The 19,816-nt window shown below is 46.4% G+C and overlaps 1 protein-coding gene across 2 annotated transcripts in view; it reads right to left on the bottom strand.

Annotated features, from left to right (window-relative positions):
* The window catches only part of MAP3K3 (mitogen-activated protein kinase kinase kinase 3), a 59,542-nt gene that overhangs the window by 5,611 nt on the left and 34,115 nt on the right, over positions 1-19,816 (bottom strand). For both annotated transcript variants that reach the window (XM_066627901.1, XM_066627902.1), the window contains 3 exons: positions 18,584-18,715; positions 12,619-12,748; positions 9,603-9,780 (listed from right to left, as the gene is read on the bottom strand). In XM_066627901.1, the coding sequence (XP_066483998.1) occupies positions 9,603-9,780; positions 12,619-12,748; positions 18,584-18,715 (440 nt within the window). The remainder of the gene's footprint in view (positions 1-9,602; positions 9,781-12,618; positions 12,749-18,583; positions 18,716-19,816) is intronic.

The raw sequence follows: 19,816 nt of genomic DNA on the forward strand, positions 1-19,816 counted from the left end.
CAATAGGCTCTGGTAAGTGCTGCCAAGCCCCTGCAGCCCCCTGAGAGATGCGATCCTGGTGATCGTATTGCTGCCTTCTTCCCGCCCCCACAGCCTCCCCCCTGCCCCCGCAAGAACTTAAAGTGGTTCAAACTCTCCGAGAGAGTTTGAAAACTGCTGGCTTAGCTCACTGCAGCCTTACAAAAAGGAAAGAAATAAACTTTAAAGTGTGAACCATCACAAACACACTTTTGTCATAAGAACATCAGAACAGCCCCACTGGATCAGGCCATAGGCCCATCTAGTCCAGCTTCCTGTTTCTCACAGCGGCCCACCAAATACCCCAGGAAGCACACTAGCTAACAAGAGACCTGCATCCTGGTGCCCTCCCTCGCACTGGCATTCTGGCATAAACCATCAGGTTGCATATACACATCATGGCCTGTAACCCATAATGGATTTTTCCTCCAGAAACTTGTCCAATCCCCTTTTAAAGGCATCCAGGCCAGATGCCCTCAACACATCCTGCGGCAAGGAGTTCCACAGACCGACCACACGCTGAGTAAAGAAATATTTTCTTTTGTCTGTCTTAACCCTCCCAACACTCAAATTTAGTGGATGTCCCCTGGTTCTGGTGTTATGTGAGAGTGTAAAGAGCATCTCTCTATCCACTTTATCCTTCCCATGCATAATTTTGTATGTCTCAATCATGTCCCCCCTCAGGCGCCTCTTTTCTAGGCTGAAGAGGCCCAAACACCGTAGCCTTTCCTCATAAGGAAGGTGCCACAGCCTAGTAATCATCTTAGTCGCTCTCTTTTGCACCTTTTCCATTTCCACTATGTCCTTTTTGAGATGTGGCGACCAGATCTGGACACAATACTCCAGGTGTGGCCTTACCATCGGTTTGTACAACGGCATTATAATATTAGCCGTTTTGTTCTCAATGCCTTTTCTAATGATCCCAAGCATAGAATTGGCCTTTACTGCCGCCGCACATTGGGTCGACACTTTCACTGACCTGTACACCACCACCCCAAGATCTCTCTCCTGATCTGTCACAGGCAGCTCAGAACCCATCAGCCTATATGTGAAGTTTTGATTTTTTGCCCCAATGTGCATGACTTTACACTTACTGACATTGAAATGCATCTGCCATTTTGCTGCCCATTCTGCCAGTTTGGAGAGATCCTTCTGGAGCTCCTCACAATCTCTTCTGGTCTCCACCACTCAGAAAAATTAGGTGCCGTTTGCAAACTTTGCCACCTCACTGCTCACCCCTGTCTCCGGGTCATTTATGAAGAGGTTGAAAAGCACCGATCCCAGGACAGATCCTTGGGGCACACTGCTTTTCACCTTTCTCCATTGCGAAAATTGTCCATTGACACATACCCTCTGTTTCCTGGTCTTCAACCAGGTCTCAATCCAGGAGAGGACCTGTCCTCTAATTCCCTGACTGTGGAGTTTTTTCAGTAGCCTTTGGTGAGGGACCATGTCGAACGCCTTCTGAAAGTCCAGATATATAATGTCTACAGGTTCCTCCGCATCCACATGCCTGTTGACCTTTTCAAAGAATTCTAAAAGGTTTGTGAGGCAAGACTTACTCTCACAGAAGCCATGTTGATTCTCCCTCAGCAAGGCCTGCTCGTCTATGTCAGGGGTGCTCAATAGGTAGATCGCGAGGCAAAATGAGTAGATCGCGGAGCCCTGTCTCTCCAAACTGTTAATATGTCAGTTTCGTCTAGTGACTAGACGAAACTGACATATTTAGCTGACACTAAACTGACATTGCAACTGACACTTTAGCTGCTCTTCAGGCATGCAGCAACAAAACTGACGAAACTGACTAGACTCTAGTCAGTTTCATCAGTTTCGTGGTGCTGCATGCCGGAAGAGCAGGAGCTAAAGTGGGTGGCGGCGGGAGGGGGAGCTGGGCTGCACTGGACTGAGGCGCTTCCTGGGGCTCCATAGCGGAAGGGGGAGGGGCGGGAGTTCGAGATGGAGTCGTTCTGATGGCGGTTGCTGCGGGAGGCCCCGAGTGACCCTCCCCTTCCCTTCCAGTCAGGTCCGGCCCAACCCAGCCCAGCCATGCCCGGCCCAGCCACCCCTGTAGGAGCCCAGAGGTAAGTGCTGCGGCCGCTGCTGTTCTTGGTCGGGGCTGACAGGTGAGACTACCCCCCTGGCTCCCCTGCCGCTGCAGGAGGAGGGCCGGTGGGAGCAGTGTCTCCCCCGCCTGCCACCTGCATGCGCAGCCCCTCTCCATGGAAATGGGGAAGCCCCCCGCCCCTTCCGAGGAAGACCTGTGATGCCTCCCTCTCCCTGCTGGTCTCGGGGCGCAGCCACAAAGAGTTTGGGGGGGCGGGGAGTGGGGAGCTCCCCCCCCCGTAGTGCAGCAAGGCTGGGCATGTGCCTCTTGGGGGGACCTGTGGCTGCCCCCAGTATGTGGGGTGGGGAGAGAGGAGAGGCCTCCCGTGTGCTTCCTGAAGCATCTGGTGGGCCACTGTGGGGCACAGGAAGCTGGACTTGGTGGGCCTCTGACCTGGTCCAGCAGGGGCTCCATACATCAAAGGGGGTGTCTGTCAGACGCTTCCTTCCCCCCGGTAGATCTCTGGGCCTTGCTGGGTTTCAAAGTAGCTCTCGAGCCAAAAAAGTGTGAGCACCCCCGGTCTATGTGTTTTGAGATTCTATCTTTAATGAGGCATTCCACCATCTTACCCGGTATAGATGTTAGGCTGACCGGCCTATAGTTTCCCCGGTCCCTCCTCTTTTCCTTTTTAAAGATTGGTGTGACATTTGCTATCCTCCAATCTTCTGGCACCGTGGCCGTTTTGAGGGACAAGTTGCATATTTTAGTCAAGAGATCAGCAACTTCATTCTTTCATTCCTTAATAACTCTTGGGTGGATGCCATTCGGGCCGGTGACTTATTGATCTTGAATTTATCAATGAGGTCTGAAACATCTTCTCTTTCAACCTCTGTCCGACTTAATTCCTTGGTCAGGAGCGGCCGTTTGGGCAGCAGTCTTCTGCCATGAAGACAGATGCAAAGAACTCATTCAATTTCTCTGCCATCTCAAAGTCTCCTTTTATCTCCCCTTTCCCTCCCCCACCATGCAGAGGGCCAACCGCTTCTCTGGCGGGTTTCCTGCTTCTAACATATTTGAAGAAGCTTTTATTATTCTCCTCAATGTTGCTGGCCATGCGTTCCTCATAGTCTCGCTTGGCCTCCCGTATCACCTTCTTACATTTCTTTTGCCAAAGTTTATGTTCCTTTTTATTCTCTTCATTAGGGCAAGACTTCCATTTACGGAAGGAAGCTTCCTTGCCCTTTACGGCCTCTCCAAGTTGGCTGGTTAGCCATGCAGGCACCCTCCTGGACTTAGTGGAGCCCTTCTTCCTTTGCAGTATACACTTCCGCAGGGCCTCTATTACTGTTGTTTTAAGCAGCCTCCATGCACTCTGGAGAGATTGGACTCTTTTTACCTTCCCTTTCAACCTCCTTCTAACCAGCCTCCTCATCTGAGGGAAGTCCGCTCGTCGGAAGTCAAGGGTTTTTGTGAGAGATCTGCCCAGTATTCTTCCCCCGACGTGCATGTTGAAACGGATCACAGCATGATCACTGTTCCCCACTGTTCCAATAACATTGACACCTCTAACCAGGTCCTGAGTACCGCACAATATCAAATCCAGAGTCACCTGTCCTCTGGTGGACTCCATGACTCGCTGCTCTAAGGCAGTCATTTAACATCTCAAGGAATCCGGTCTCCTTTTCGTGACCAGAACACAAATTGACCCAGTCTATATGAGGATAATTGAAGTCCCCCATGATTACAACCCTGTCCCTCCTTGTCACCTCCCTGATCTGTTTCCTCATTTCAAGGTCCCCTTCCGGTTTCTGGTCTGGAGGACGATAGTACGCCGCCAGTATTACATCGCTCCACAGGCCTGGTAATTTAACCCACAGAGATTCTATCTCTGAAGGAGAGTCAGACCTGCCTTCAATCTCTACTTTGCTGGATTCTATCCCTTCCTTAACGTAAACGGCCACCCCACCCCCAACACGCCCCTCCCTGTCCCTCCTGTAGTTTATAGCTCCGGATTGCGGTATCCCACTGTTTTTCCGCATCCCACCAGGTTTCTGTTACGCCCACTATGTCAATGTTTTCCCTAGTCACCAGACATCTTTGCTCGGAGACTTCGGGCATTTGCATAAAAACATTTGTACATGTAATGCCCCAGGCATTAGCTCCTTATTAGCTCCTTTGTCCCCGCATCCTCTCACTGTGCCAAACTGTCTATCACATCCCATCATGCTACCATTCCCAATTTCTTCTCCTACTCTGCCTTTACTTTGTTGTTCTCTAACCTCGCCATCCTCGTCCCATAGGGATGAGGAGTTCTGAACTGGATGCCCCTCAGCTCCTGTCGGCTTTCCCCCAGGGATCAGTTTAAAAGCTGCTCTGCCACCTTTTTAATGTTATGCGCCAGCAGACTGGTTCCATTCTGGTTCAAGTGAAGCCCATCCCTCTTGTACAGTGTCAAGAAGATGTCAAGATCCAAGGATGCATTTCATACACTGTTCCCTAACTAGTAACCATTATCTCATGAACATGACCACAGAAGGACTGATTTTGAATAACTTTGAATAACTTCCTGGTTCTTCTATTATGGTATGTGTGCATGAGCTTTACAAGGGTTAAATACTGGAAAGAAAATAGTCATATTTCAAGTCAGCATTCTATAACTATCTAAAAATAAATACACAAAATGCAAACCACTGGTGTGGCAAAGTCTGAATGCATTCTGGACATCAACCAGAAATATATGGTAGTTTAAGCCATTTCTGCCCAATGTTGCATATATGCAACAGGGACCAAATGTGTACACCTGTGGGCCTGGCAAAAAATGGGTTAAATTGATTCAGCTCAAAAAATTAATGCATTCTTCACATCTAAGGATGCATTTCATACACTGTTCCCTCACTAGTAACCAATATCTCATGAACTTGCCTTTTAGGAAAGTGCTGAGCCACGGGCCAGTGGCACAGTTCCATTTTGCTCCAACACATACACTGCCCCTAGGTCTCTGGCACAGACTTTGACAGTTCTGGGCCCCTCAAATAGTCCCCATGATAGTGTAAGGTTGTTTAAGAGCCACAAACACATCACTCTGATGAACCAGACCCAAGGTAGGAAGACTACAGCAGAAGAATAGAATGTGTTTAATAGGCAATAACGAGCCACGTTGACCCTTTGTAATGTTGATGTTGACACATGACAACTCTCATATCAAAATGGCAAGAAGCATATTCAATGATTGCATTATAGGTGGGCCTACCCAGGTAAATGTCAAGAACCTGTGCCTGACTGCCACAATGTTTTCAGCAACCAAAGATTTTACTTTGAAAATCCGAAGTCATGTGGCAATTCTAGGCTTTCCTAATTCTATGTTCAGGAACACCACCTAGGAGCATTCCAGGGCATAAAGGGTGGGTTTGTCTGCCACCAGGATGACAAAGCTGGCCCCAACCAAACCATGGGGCAACGCAAATCTAAGAAAGGAGGCAATTCAAATTAGTGCTAGGGAGACAGGTAGTAAGCCAACTGTGGGGTAGGGAAGAGCAGAGAAAGGCCCAGAATCAGGTTTTGTTCCAGAGGACCTTGGGCACTGACCCTGAATGTGTTAGTAAGCCTCCTCCATACAAAAGCCTAATCTTCCAAGAAACTGGGCAGCCTCTACCAACTTAAATACGCCTAACAATCTAATCCATGCAGGATTTTGCAGTTTTCCAACTAGGTCTGGGCAGTTATGCAGGATGGGTTGGAAACTTGAGATGATTTTAGTGATCAGACAAAAAAGAGAATCAGTTCTTTTGTTTTTCAAAACTGGTACAGGGTTAAGCTCTTGCACAATGCATGTGAATGGAAAGCAGATAGCTATAGTGACATCTAGCTGTGTGTATTCCAAAAAACTTACTGACAGCTCCCTAACCCTCATGCTATAGAAATCTAATAAAGGCAATATTTTAACTATAATGACACCTTCAACTGGCCACTATATTCTACTGATCTACTTTTCAACAACTGAAAAAGGCTCTGATACTCACCTCTTTTGTCAAGCCACTAGTATTTTGTATCTCTAAACTGGACGAATATGCTTAGTCATGTAAACAAGGACTGATGTACAAAAAGGAAACCAATTAAACAATTAAAATTCTCTTATTTTTTTCCTTTTCAAAACAGGGCAGTGTGAAAGTAGATTCCTGCATGAGAATGTATCCCTTTCATTCTAATATAGTTTTCATGCCTCCCAAATTCAGTTGACGAATTCTAGCTCCAAATCCTGGGGGAACAGCATATTTGGTGCTTTGTGACTACAGCCACTTCCTGGAACTCCCAAGTCTGGGGAAAGAACTTCTGTAAAGAGTTGCCTGTTGCCCTCGATTCAGGTTACAGAGTGCCATTCTCATACAGCCTTTTGCAGCAGCCTGAGCAACCAAAACATTTCTTCTCCCTCTCCCACTAATTTCCCCCATTTTCCTTCTTCCTCCATTGTACCCCAAAGCCTTTTCTTCCCTGTCCTGGGCTACCTCTGGGAAGACAATCTCCCTTCTCTCCTTCTCCCACTTGTCCCTCTCCCCAGTCAGTCAGCTTCTTCTCCTTCTAAGGAGTCCCTCTCCTATCCTCACTTGCTTCTAACCACTTTCCCCAGGGCTCTTTTATTGATTTATTTTATTTTTATTTTTTCACATTTTTATACTGCCCTTCCTCCACAGAGCTCAGGGCTGCGTACTCCCCTCCTTTTGTCCTCACAACAACCCTGTGAGGTAGGTGAGGCTGAGAGAAAGTGACTGGCCCAAAGTCACCCAGGAGGGGGCTGGTCTTCCAGGTCTAAGTTCACCTCCCAAACCACTACACCACCCTGGCTCAGCTGATGCAACTGTTAGCTGTAGCAATCCCCCCGTCTATATTAAGTGTGTGTAAGCTAATTCTGTTAGGCCCAGTTTGAACCCCCTTTTTGGTATTTCAACACTATAGTAAGCATTTGTGTACCTTCACCCTTGTCTCCATTTTCTCTTCACCACTGAACTGTACCCATCATGCTACTGGTGATTACAGTGGGACCCACACACTACTGTTTCCCCCTCCCCATGTATGCATGTTACATGTTTTAAAAACCACTGCTATTAACAGTGAACATGCCTGCTGGGTTACTTCTGCCAGGCACAAAAGTACTCAGACATAAAGACATGCATAGTGGGGAAGAAGAAGAAACTGTGACATTTCACAGAGAACATCTCAAAGTTTTAGTTGTAGATAAGCAGTCCCACAACTAGGTAACTTATAAGCAAACATACTGGAGATGGGAACAAAAACTATCACTTAAAGCATCTCTGGAGAAAAATTATTTAAAACATAGCATAAATGCAACCTTTTACATCAATATTTTACATTTTACATAAGCTTAATAAAAGTGGAAGATATGGCCCATGTGGCAGCTTTACAGAGGTACAATAACAACCCACTCCAGAAACATGCCAAGGAAGAAACAATTCTTTGAGTGAAATATTCCTTGACATTAATAGATATAGGTTGTTTGGTCAATTGGCCAACCAGCAAGACAAGAATTCACTGGATGATGTGCAGGGTTTAGATGACAATGATAAGAACATAAGAACATAAGAACAGCCCCACTGGATCAGGCCATAGGCCCATCTAGTCCAGCTTCCTGTATCGGCCCACCAAATGCCCCAGGGAGCACACCAGATAACAAGAGACCTCATCCTGGTGCTCTCCCCTACATCTGGCATTCTGACTTAACCCATTCCTAAAATCAGGAGGTTGCGCATACACATCATGGCTTGTACCCCATAATGGATTTTTCCTCCAGAAACTCGTCCAATCCCCTTTTAAAGGCGTCTAGGCTAGACGCCAGCACCACATCCTGTGGCAAGGAGTTCCACAGACCGACCACGCGCTGAGTAAAGAAATATTTTCTTTTGTCTGTCCTAACCCGCCCAACACTCAATTTTAGTGGATGTCCCCTGGTTCTGGTATTATGTGAGAGTGTAAAGAGCATCTCCCTATCCACTCTGTCCATCCCCTGCATAATTTTGTATGTCTCAATCATGTCCCCCCTCAAGCGTCTCTTTTCTAGGCTGAAGAGGCCCAAACGCCGTAGCCTTTCCTCATAAGGAAGGTGCCCCAGCCCCGTAATCATCTTAGTCGCTCTCTTTTGCACCTTTTCCATTTCCACTATGTCTTTTTTGAGATGCGGCGACCAGAACTGGACACAATACTCCAGGTGTGGCCTTACCATAGATTTGTACAACGGCATTATAATACTAACCGTTTTGTTCTCAATACCCTTCCTAATGATCCCAAGCATAGAATTGGCCTTCTTCACTGCCGCCGCACATTGGGTCGACACTTTCATCGACCTGTCCACCACCACCCCAAGATCTCTCTCCTGATCTGTCACAGACAGCTCAGAACCCATCAGCCTATATCTAAAGTTTTGATTTTTTGCCCCAATGTGCATGACTTTACACTTACTGACATTGAAGCGCATCTGCCATTTTGCTGCCCATTCTGCCAGTCTGGAGAGATCCTTCTGGAGCTCCTCACAATCACTTCTGATCTTTACCACTCGGAAAAGTTTGGTGTCATCTGCAAACTTAGCCACTTCACTGCTCAACCCTGTCTCCAGGTCATTTATGAAGAGGTTGAAAAGCACCGGTCCCAGGACAGATCCTTGGGGCACACCGCTTTTCACCTCTCTCCACTGTGAAAATTGCCCATTGACACCCACTCTCTGCTTCCTGGCCTCCAACCAGTTCTCAATCCATGAGAGGACCTGTCCTCTAATTCCCTGAATGTGGAGTTTTTTCAGTAGCCTTTGGTGAGGGACCGTGTCAAACGCCTTCTGAAAGTCCAGATATATAATGTCCACAGGTTCTCCCGCATCCACATGCCTGTTGACCTTTTCAAAGAATTCTATAAGGTTTGTGAGGCAAGACTTACCCTTACAGAAGCCATGCTGACTCTCCCTCAGCAAGGCCTGTTCGTGATGACACCTGCTTTCAGTGCTCAAGTGTAGCCCTGGAGCGTGTGAGCACTGTACCTGTCCCTTACCACTGAACAGCTACAGACTGCCCTTATGGTATCTGGAATTAGTGGTCCGAAGGTATGGCTTCCAGGCAGCACTTTTCTTTACACATTAAACACTAGATTCTATGAGAACTGAATAACTGTGCACAGAAAGCCCCATACAGCATACAGGAGTAACTGCAAGTGTAATACAATGTGTCAATTTGCCCAGGGGCAGGTCAGGAGAAAAGAACCTGCCTTGTACCAAGTCTGACCCTTGGTTCATCCAGTTCAGTACTTACTGCAAGTGGCTGTCCAGTTTCCAACAGGGTCATTCTCAGTTCTATCTGATGCCACGGATTGAATCTAGGTCCTTCATGTCCTTCACCACCACCACCACCATTGAGCCTTCACCACTCTCCTTTTCCAGATATGCACACTGTGATTCTAGTCATATGTGTACGGTTTGGGGACCTCAAATGCACTGAAGCCTTGCCCATGCTGGGCACCTAGCCTGCATGACAGAGTGACTCCTTACCAAACATCAGCTTTTCTTCCATAACCCTCGCCACTGATCACCTCCGGACTCATCCAATAGGGTGTGCCAGTGACAGAACGTATGCCAGTCCCAGACATACAGATGGTCTGCAGCCGCTTGCTGGCCCCAAAGTCCCCAAGCTTCACATTGCCAGCCGAGTCCCGGAGAATATTGGCTCCTGAGATGGGAAAAAAATAAAAAAGAAGCAACTGTATGCATACTGTTCAGTGATTGGATCTATAGCTTTCAAAGATCCTGTTTGGTTTAAAGCATTCAGAATGGAGTCTATACTGTGGACTCTGTCATTGCCTCCACCTTGCAGGGCACTAGGAGCCACTACATAAAAGAATAAAAGATGGGTGTAGAGGGAGCTGATTGGAGGATGAATAAATGCACTACTAGCAATCCCATTGTTACAGTCATTCACTACAGAATAGCACAAAACTGCTATTCAAATATAAAGTAGAAAATGGAAGAGATATGGCAGGAAGAGTTTCAGGCAGGGGAGCTTAAGCATGAAGCTGTGGGATACAGAAACACGAAAGGGATGAAGAAGATAAACTCTGAAGAAAGGTGTTTTATCTAGTAACGAAAGTGAATCAGCAGGTAGGCACATCTCAATAAAGTTTGCAGCAGTCCTTCCACCCCCAATTACTTTCTTCGTTATTGCCCCTGACCTGCCCCTTTTCCTGGAAACTGAAGCAGTCACTCCCATTGGTCCTTGAACACACTGTTAACATGATCACACAGTTACATGATCAAACCACATTCCATAATTGAAGTTTCCATTTCCAAGGGTTTCTTTGGATATGAAAGCTTGTCTATCATTAATTATAATTATTGCCCAGCCCTCTTAAATGTGATATCAGAAATTAAGAATCAAGATAAGAAATATTCTATTGTAAATATTAGTTTAGTGACAAGAATATTGTATGAGTAAAATTTGAAGCCTTTTAATGATTTTAAAATCTTGGTCTTTTCCAAATCATGGAGGCCACTTCAATGGGCAATTAACAACCGCCCTATTGAACAAGTAAAAACCTTTAAATATCTTGGAATTTTTTTACACTACCAGCTGTCTTTTCATAGGAACTCTGTGACTGCCTCTTCCTCTCACCTAATTGGTGCGATTCCCAAATTCCACTATTCAACAGGCAATCAGTACATTCCAGCTGCACTTTTAATTTTTAATGCCAAAATGGTCAGCCGTTTGTTTTATGGGGTCCCAATTTGGAACTAGGCTATGTCCAATAAAATTGACCAGCTGGCTGCCTCTTTCTTTAGGCGGATCCTTGGGTCCCCAATTATATTAAGCTGTCCACTCTGGCTTTTGAGCTCGGTATACATCTTCCTTCTACTCTGGCCTGGAAATTTACTTTCAAATTTTGGCTACGCCTTTTTTTTAAGATTGATTCTGATTCTCTTCTTGTTTATCTACTTAAAGACCCTTTTCAATCCTCTTGGTCTGTGTTTTGTATCTCCAAATTAGCCTCTATTGGCATTCCCTCAGACTCTCTTTTCAATTGCAATTTTGATCAGGCTTTATCCCATATTCTTGAGAGACTCTGGGAGTCTGAACACCGGTGGATATTTTCTAACCTGAACCGGGTCTGTTCTCCCATTTATTATGGAATTTCTCCCGCCTTTGCCAATGGCCATTCCTATTTCCAGCTTCTTGTGAACCCCTTTGAGAGGAGGGCTTTTATGTTAGCTTGGCTTAACATATTTCCCTCCGCGATGTTGAATGGCCGCTACTCTCGGGTTCCCTTCGATCAAAGGCGTCGTAACTGGTGTGGTATTGAGCCTGATTCTGTTACTCATTTTCTCTGCGTCTGTCCAACATTTAATAAACTCTGCTGCTCCATTTTGGGCCCCGTCATTTCTAGTTATTCTGGCCCCCCCATCTTCTCGCGGCGTTTCTCTTACATGACTTCTCGCACGATATTACACCTCTTGTTGCTGAATTCCTCACAAAGGTCCTTACTGCTAACAGTTCTAAGCAGCCCTGATTAGTGTACTTGCGGGTGCAATCTCCTTGTGGTCATTTATAATTAATTGATGTTTCGTATTGTAGTTTATTTATTTATTTAATTACGTATGTTGTATGTATGTTGTAGCTTTTTTTCTTTTTTGCTATGCCATTAAAGGTTGTTGAAATTGAAACTGATTAATGATTGGATAATTTTAGTTAAAGAATATTGATTGTTTAATTAAATCATTAATTAGTAGATTAACAAATATGATAATTTTTGTATTGATGAATAATTTTCTTTTTAGTCATTATTGATTTCTTTTTTGGATTAATGCACATTGTAATCGATGGCCAATACCCTCATGTGTAACCTGTGTAGTACCAGCGCTAAGTCTAACCCATTTTCCTTACCTGTATCTGTAATAAATAAATAAACTTTGTTGCAAAAAAAAAAATTATTGCCCAGCCCACATGTGTACACTTTTGATTCCTGTTGCGTATATGCAACGCTGGGCAGAAATGGCTTCAAGAGGTGCAAACCTTGCAACTAGTCATATGCTTTTTCTTGTCCTGGCCTTTTCCATTTCCTCGGAGCGAAAAAGGACAATCTGTGCCATTTACCACAAAAATATTGCCCATTTCTTTTAGAAGCGAGCTTGGTTGCCTCATGAAACTCAAATAATGCTTTTTCTGGCACACTATTAACTGGGGGTTGGGGAAGGGTAGAACAGCACCCAATCTGCAGTGCTTAAGGAAAAAAAAGACTGAATATGAAGTTCACGATTCCAGGTGGAGCAAGTCCATAAGCACAGGACACATGAGAAGATTAGAGTCAGAAGAGTGAGGGACAAAACCAAAACGAAAGGTAAGCACTGTGCTGGTCCAAATGCGGTCTAAGAACTGTCCTATGTGTCCGTTCTTCTGTCCCCATTTATAACACTATTGTTCCATCTTTCTGTTTTGCAAGCATGCCATGAACACAGCTGTTACTAAACACAGGAGTGTGAGCACATTATATACACACACCCTGCCCATGGTTCTTACCCTTTATATCCCTGTGCACAATCATGTTGCTATGAAGATAACACACTCCTTCGAGAATCTGCCGAGTGTACTTCCGAGTGACGTTTTCTGTCAGGGCACCATAAGCTTTCAGCTGGTCTTTGACAGAACCCTTCACCAGGAAAAAAAAACACACAAGAAAGGCATTGAAGATGACTTATGAACATGTCTAGAATACATTTTCTTTCTGAAGATACTGATTGCACTAGTCTCACTAGTACTAGGAAGAAAGTACACTTGGTGTCTATTTTATAAACAGGGCAAAACAGGATTTAAACCTTTAGTGTGTAAGTTCTGCCAAGCCCAAAAAACTCTTAAACCAGTGCAGTTTAAAATCAAATAAAAAGCAGCTTGAGTCCAGTCCAGCCTAACAGAACTGAATTAGGAGGGTAAGAACCTAGGAAGGGCCTGTTCCCAGCCAGCCAGGGCAATTTAGCTTAGCATAGTCATAAACTTAGCAATTTAGCAAATTAGCAGTCATTGTCCTTTAGGAGGTGGTCCTTTAGGAGGTCCTTTAGCAGTCATTGTCCTTTAGGAGGTGATTTGCCCCATTAGGCAAATCCAGGCACCCCATTCAGAAGCCTGGGAAGACCAGCCCCCTTTCAATCAGCAAGGAAAGAGGGAGGAGGAGCTAGCTAGGAGGATGAAGCTAGCGCCTGCCACCTTGTGAGCCCTCTGCAGAAGCGCGCATGGCCTCTGGGACACGCAGTGCCTCAGGAACAAAGTGCCAGGTAAGTCACAGCGAGTTTAGCCACAGTGCGAGTTCAGCAGCAGGGCGAGGAGGCCAGGCCCCAGACACTGACCTTTTCTTCCCTTGAGAAGAGGGCAACAAACCAGTGAAGGGTTTTTAAGTACCCCTAAACAAACAAACAAACAATGCAGTCAGACAGCCAGCAACAGGGTGGAGGCTATCCAGTGTTTTGCATTGAGTGTCACATGTATGACTATATGCCTCTGGGGCATAAGTCATGGGTGGGTCGTAGGTGCAAGGAGCTCCAGGGACTCAGGGAACGCGTCCGCTCCCTTGAAGCCTTGGTGGCCGACCTGGAGAAGCAGAGGCAGGCAGAGAAGGGCCGTGGGGAGACTTCCGGGGACGATCAGGCTTCGTCCCAACCTCAGGCGTGCAGCTCCTCAGCTGCCCGGGTGGGAAGTCTCGGGGCTGGAGGACATCATCCTGGAGAGGAGGGAAACAATCCCCTAGGGGGGGACCCCTTCTCCAGGGGACAGGCCCGTATCCGAACACACTCAGGATACTCCTCGGCGGGAGGAGGGTCGGGGGCATCTTGTAGTGGGGGATTCGATTATCAGAAACAAAGAGAGGGGGGTTTGCGACAGATGTGAGGACTGCATGGCGACTTGCCTGCCTGGTGCGAAGGTTGCGGACATCACTTCTCATCTAGACAGGCTGGTAGACAGTGCTGGGGAGGAGGTAGCAGTTGTGGTGCATGTCAGCACCAACAACGTGGGCAAGTGTAGCCGGGAGGTCCTGGAGGTCAAATTTAGGCTATTAGGTAGGAAGCTGAAAGCCAGGACCTCAAAGGTAGCGTTCTCGGAAGTGCTACCTGTTCAATGCACAGGGCCAGCTAGGCAGGCGGAGATCAGGGGTCTCAATGTGTGGATGAGACGGTGGTGTAGGGAGGAGGGGTTTAGATTCGTTAGGCACTGGGGAACGTTTTGGGACAAGCAGGACCTGTACAAGAGGGACAGGCTTCACTTGAACCAGAATGGAACCAGACTGCTGGCGCATAACATTAAAAAGGTGGCAGAGCAGCTTTTAAACTGATCCCTGGGGGAAAGCCGACAGGAGCTGAGGTGCATCCGGTTCGGAACTCCTCATCCCTATGGGACGAGGATGGGGAGGTTAGAGAACAACAAGGTAAAGGCAGAGTAGGAGAAGAAAATGGGAATGGTAGCGTGATGGGATGTGATAGACAGTTTGGCACAGTGAGAGGATGCGGGGACAAAGGAGCTAATAAGCAGCGCATCCTGGGGCATTCCACATACAAATGCTTTTATGCAAATACCCGAAGTCTCCGAGCAAAGATGGGAGAACTGGAATGTCTGGTGACTAGGGAAAACATTGACATAGTGGGCATAACGGCATAATGGAAACCTGGTGGAATGTGGAAAATCAGTGGGATTCCACAATTCCGAGTTATAAACTCTACAGGAGGGACAGGGAGGGGCGTGTTGGGGTGGGGTGGCCATTTACGTTAAGGAAGGGTTAGAATCCAGCAAAGTAGAGATTGAAGGCAGGTCTGACTCCACCATAGAATCTCTGTGGGTTAAATTACCAGGCCAGTGGAGTGATGTAATACTGGGGATGTACTATAGAGCAGCTAGTCATGGAGCCCACCAGAGGACAGGTGACTCTGGATTTAATATTGTGCGGTACTCAGGACCTGGTTAGAGATGTCAATGTTACGGAGCCATTGGGGAACAGTGATCGTGTTGTGACCCGTTTCAACCTGCACGTCGGAGGAAGAATACCGGGCAAATCTCTCACAAAAACCCTTGACTGCCGACGAGCGGACTTCCCTCAAATGAGGAGGCTGGTTAGAAGGAGGTTGAAAGGGAAGGTAAAAAGAGTCCAATCTCTCCAGAGTGCATGGAGGCTGCTTAAAACAACAGTAATAGAGGCCCTGCGGAAGTGTATACCGCAAAGGAAGAAGGGCTCCACTAAGTCCAGGAGGGTGCCCGCATGGCTAACCAGCCAACTTGGAGAGGCCGTAAAGGGCAAGGAAGCTTCCTTCCGTAAATGGAGGTCTTGCCCTAATGAAGAGAATAAAAAGGAACATAAACTTTGGCAAAAGAAATGTAAGAAGGTGATACGGAAGGCCAAGCGAGACTATGAGGAACGCATGGCCAGCAACATTGAGGGGAATAATAAAAGCTTCTTCAAATATGTTAGAAGCAGGAAACCCACCAGAGAAGCGGTTGGCCCTCTGGATGGTGAGGGAGGGAAAGGGGAGATAAAAGGAGACTTAGAGATGGCATAGAAATTGAATGAGTTCTTTGCATCTGTCTTCACGGCAGAAGACCTCGGGCAAATACCGCTGCCCAAACGGCCCCTCCTGACCAAGGAATTAAGTCAGTAAGTATAAAGTCATGCACATTGGGGCAAAAAATCAAAACTTCACATTATTATTATTAACAGTATATAGGCTAATGGGTTCTGAGCTGTCTGTGATAGATCAGGAGAGAGATCTTGGGGTGGTGGTGGTGGACAGGTCGATGAAAGTGTGGACCCAATGTGCGGCGGCAGTAAAGAAGGCCAATGCTATGCTTGGGATCATTAGAAAAGGTATTGAGAACAAAACAGCTAATATTATAATGCCGTTGTACAAACCAATGGTAAGGCCACACCAGGAGTGTTGTGTCCAGTTCTGGTCGCCACATCTCCAAAAGGACATAGTGGAAATGGAAAAGGTGCAAAAGAGAGCGACTAAGATGATTACTAGGCTGCAGCACCTTCCTTATGAGGAAAGGCTATGGCGTTTGGGCCTCTTCAGCCTAGAAAAGAGGCGCCTGAGGGGGGACATGATTGAGACATACAAAATTATGCATGGGAAGGATAAAGTGGATAGAGAGATGCTCTTTACACTCTCACATAACACCAGAACCAGGGGACATCCACTAAATTTGAGTGTTAGGACAGACAAAAGAAAATATTTCTTTACTCAGCATGTGGTCGGTCTGTGGAACTCCTTACCGCAGGATGTGGTGAGGGCATCTGGCCTGGATACCTTTAAAAGGGGATTGGACAAGTTTCTGGAGGAAAAATCCATTATGGGTTACAAGCCATGATGTGTATGTGCAACCTCCTGATTTTAGAAATGGGCTATGCCAGAATGCCAATGCAAGGGAGGGCACCAGGATGCAGGTCTCTTGTTAGCTGGTGTGCTTCCTGGGGCATTTGGTGGGCCGCTGTGAGAAACAGGAAGCTGGACTAGATGGGCCTATGGCCTGATCCAGTGGGGCTGTTCTTATGTTCTTATATTGGTATTACTATTTAAAACAGGGGCCCACAGCCAACCTTCGATCCCGAGAGCCTCTGGTCCAGTTGACCAGACACAACCAGAGTTGTGCTTGTGGGGGAGGGGGGGAATGGGGGTCCATTTAAGTGTGTGTGCTTTATTTCTTGAGCTGTGTTGGTTCTGGGAGAAATCTTGGATGTTTGAGCCCATTCATTCATTCATTTCAGTCATTCATCTAAGTTCCATCTCTAATGTATTTATTTAAATTTTATATTTAACTTTTTTCCCAGCCCTCAACACAGTGACAGATATTTGATGTGGCCCTTTGGCCGAAAGGTTTAGAGACCCCTGATTTTAAACCCCCGATATCTGTTCTTCATTCCACAGTTTGTTTGTTTTTGGTTTGTCTCTTCTCTTCTTTCTTCTTTATATGGTACTTCCTTTCCTTCATTGTATTCTGTTTAAAAACTTACACTTACTTTTAAATGCTGATACCAGCATTTATCCTTTTTCATCTCATGGCACACTGACAAGGTGCTAAAATTGTCAAGGCACACTCCAGATTTTGGACAATCAACAAGACACAATGCTGCCAGTGGAGGGCTCACATCCCTCAATAGCCTTACTAATAAATGATCCTCCACCATACTCCTATGGCACATCTGCAGATCATTCATGGCACACCAGTGTGCCATGGCACAATGGTTGAAGATCACTGGTTTACTGCTCCTCTGCTTTTCTCCTCTCCTCCTCCTATTGCTCCTCCTCTGCTTTTTTCCTTAATTTTTCTTTATAGCTCAGAGCTTTGCATTCAATTAACACCAATCTTTTCATTAGATTAAGGCAGTGGTTTTAAAACTGGGGCATCGCGACGCCCCAGCCTGAAGGCCCTGGCCTCTGCCCCCTTAAGGGGTGGGGGCAGTGAGAAGGCAGCGAAGAGGTAGCGACACAATCCCCAGGATTGCATCGCTCAGGGGGCTGCAGGGACTGGGATGCACTCACCAGTCCCTGTAGCAGCATCCTGGGGGTGTGGGGAGCCCTACGCGAGCGTCCTCAGGGCTCCCTAGCCCGCAGGAAGTGCCTTGGGGCAGCTGCACTGGCACAGGAAAGTTGAATAGGATTGGACCTTACATCTGTTGTCTCCTGCCTTTGTTTTCTTACACAACTTTGGAATTCACTGCCATCAGGTATTTATATACTTCACTCCTCACTCAAAGAAGCATCTCAAGATTCATTTACCCTCCCAGACCTTCTCCAACTTGCTGTTTTATATTTAATGCCTCTCTTTCTCCAGTCTCTTTTTATCCCCTTCCTGCTTACTTTTCTTAATGCATCTATTTCAATTGTATGCTCACAGACAAGGTTTAGTATAAACATATCAAATTACAGTCATGCACCAGTTAACGAAGGGGATTGGGACTGTGATCCCCGTTATCAAGCGGTGCTTGATGCAATCTGAACCCTCCGCAGGGTGTGGGATGCTTGGCTCCCCTCCCCTTGGGAGGGTTGTCTAAGCCTCCCAGAGGCAGCGCACGTCAGAACGCTGTCTCTGGAAGGTTCAGGCAGAGGGAAATTGTGGCTCTCGCACGACTTCTGGTTTCATGGAGGACACCAGAAATCATGCAAGAGGCTCAATTTCCCTCAGTTTGAGCCTTGCAGAGGCAGTACTTGGACATGTGCTGCCTCTGGGAGGCTCAGACAACCCTCTGGAGGCAAGGGAAGCAGAGTTCCCTTCACATTCGGAGGGTTGGGGTGTGCGCCTCCGACAACCACATGAGCACACATGGTCATCGCATATGCAATCTTGGTGTAAGTAGGTCGCTAAGGGGCGCACACCTGTAACAGTGAAAATGCCTTTTTTAAGACAGTTTAACAATAACAATCTGAAGAAAAAAAAACAATCATCCTGCAACCCACTTTAGTCAGAAGCAGATGACAGAAGTTTCCTAGAGAGCAGGTCCAACTCTTACCCCTGGCATGTACTCCATGAAAATGCTCAAGGTCTTCTCTGCTCGGTCCTTTAAGCACCCGTAATACTGGACAATACGCTCATGCTGAAGGTTTTTCAGCAGCTGGATCTCACACTCCAAAGCACTCACTTCCTGCAAGCATACAGAGAACCAATTGGGTGCAATTGGGTGGGTGGGGTACATACTAGCATGATAGCGTTGGCTAGACAATGGGGTGGGAGCAGGATAAGGAGCCCTCTGGTCACTCTATGATCTCTTTTTAACAATGCTGATGACACCAAGCAGTTTATTTTGCTGGAGAAATATTTCAAGATTGAACTGAGAGGATGTTGACCTCTCCCTCCCTGGAAGTTCAAGACAGAGGGAGATGCAGCAAAACATAACAGTCAGATGATGTCAGGTTGTCTGCCTCTATTCTGTGTATCCACAACTTCTTTAGAATTCTTTAGATCATGAACTGCATGAGACTGCAATCTCTATGGGTCAAATCCTCTCTTAAGTGTCAATGGCAATGAGACTTGGTCAGATATTCAAGAATACAAACTTGATCCTTCCTGTGATGTTTTCAGCATCTTCAACAAAAGTAATGCATTACAGCCACAGCTGGTAGAAGTGACAAGGATGGGTCTGGGCTGTAAATGAACTAAATGACTTACACTTGCAAACATGTGACCCCAAACCCATGTTTGCCAGGATAACAGAATGCAGGAATGATTACAAAGGTAGTTATAAGCCAGCAAGGGGGCAGTGTTCTTAATCATACCCACATTGCCACTTCTCCCTCACAAACACCTCTTGAGGTCATTTTCCCCTCAATGGCACTCAGAATTTCTGAATCCAGTTGAGAAAATGTATTTTAGAACAGTCCTTCCCATGAAGGAAATAATTTGGAGGGATAACTGGCAGGCAAGGCAGGCAAATCCTGCCACCACCCCATTATTTCCCTCACAACATCTAGTTTGGTCATCAGTTTCAAGCTTTGTTAGATCACTACAGCTATAAGACTAGGTTGTGATGCTGAAGGTATGAAGCCTTAAAAAAAAATCAGGCATATTAAAACTTCTTTTAGGAAGGAAACTTTAAGGTTCACATGTCTAAAAGACACTTACTACAGTATTTTAGCTCCCCGTTTGAAACGTGCATAACTGTGAGGTCTGCTTGCAGGCAACCTTAGGAAAGGGGATCGAGGTTACTGTCACCACCACCTCCCCCTCAGCTGTCAAAGTGGCTCCC

The sequence above is a fragment of the Tiliqua scincoides genome, chromosome 5, assembly GCF_035046505.1.
Source record: "Tiliqua scincoides isolate rTilSci1 chromosome 5, rTilSci1.hap2, whole genome shotgun sequence".
NCBI lineage: Eukaryota > Metazoa > Chordata > Lepidosauria > Squamata > Scincidae > Tiliqua > Tiliqua scincoides.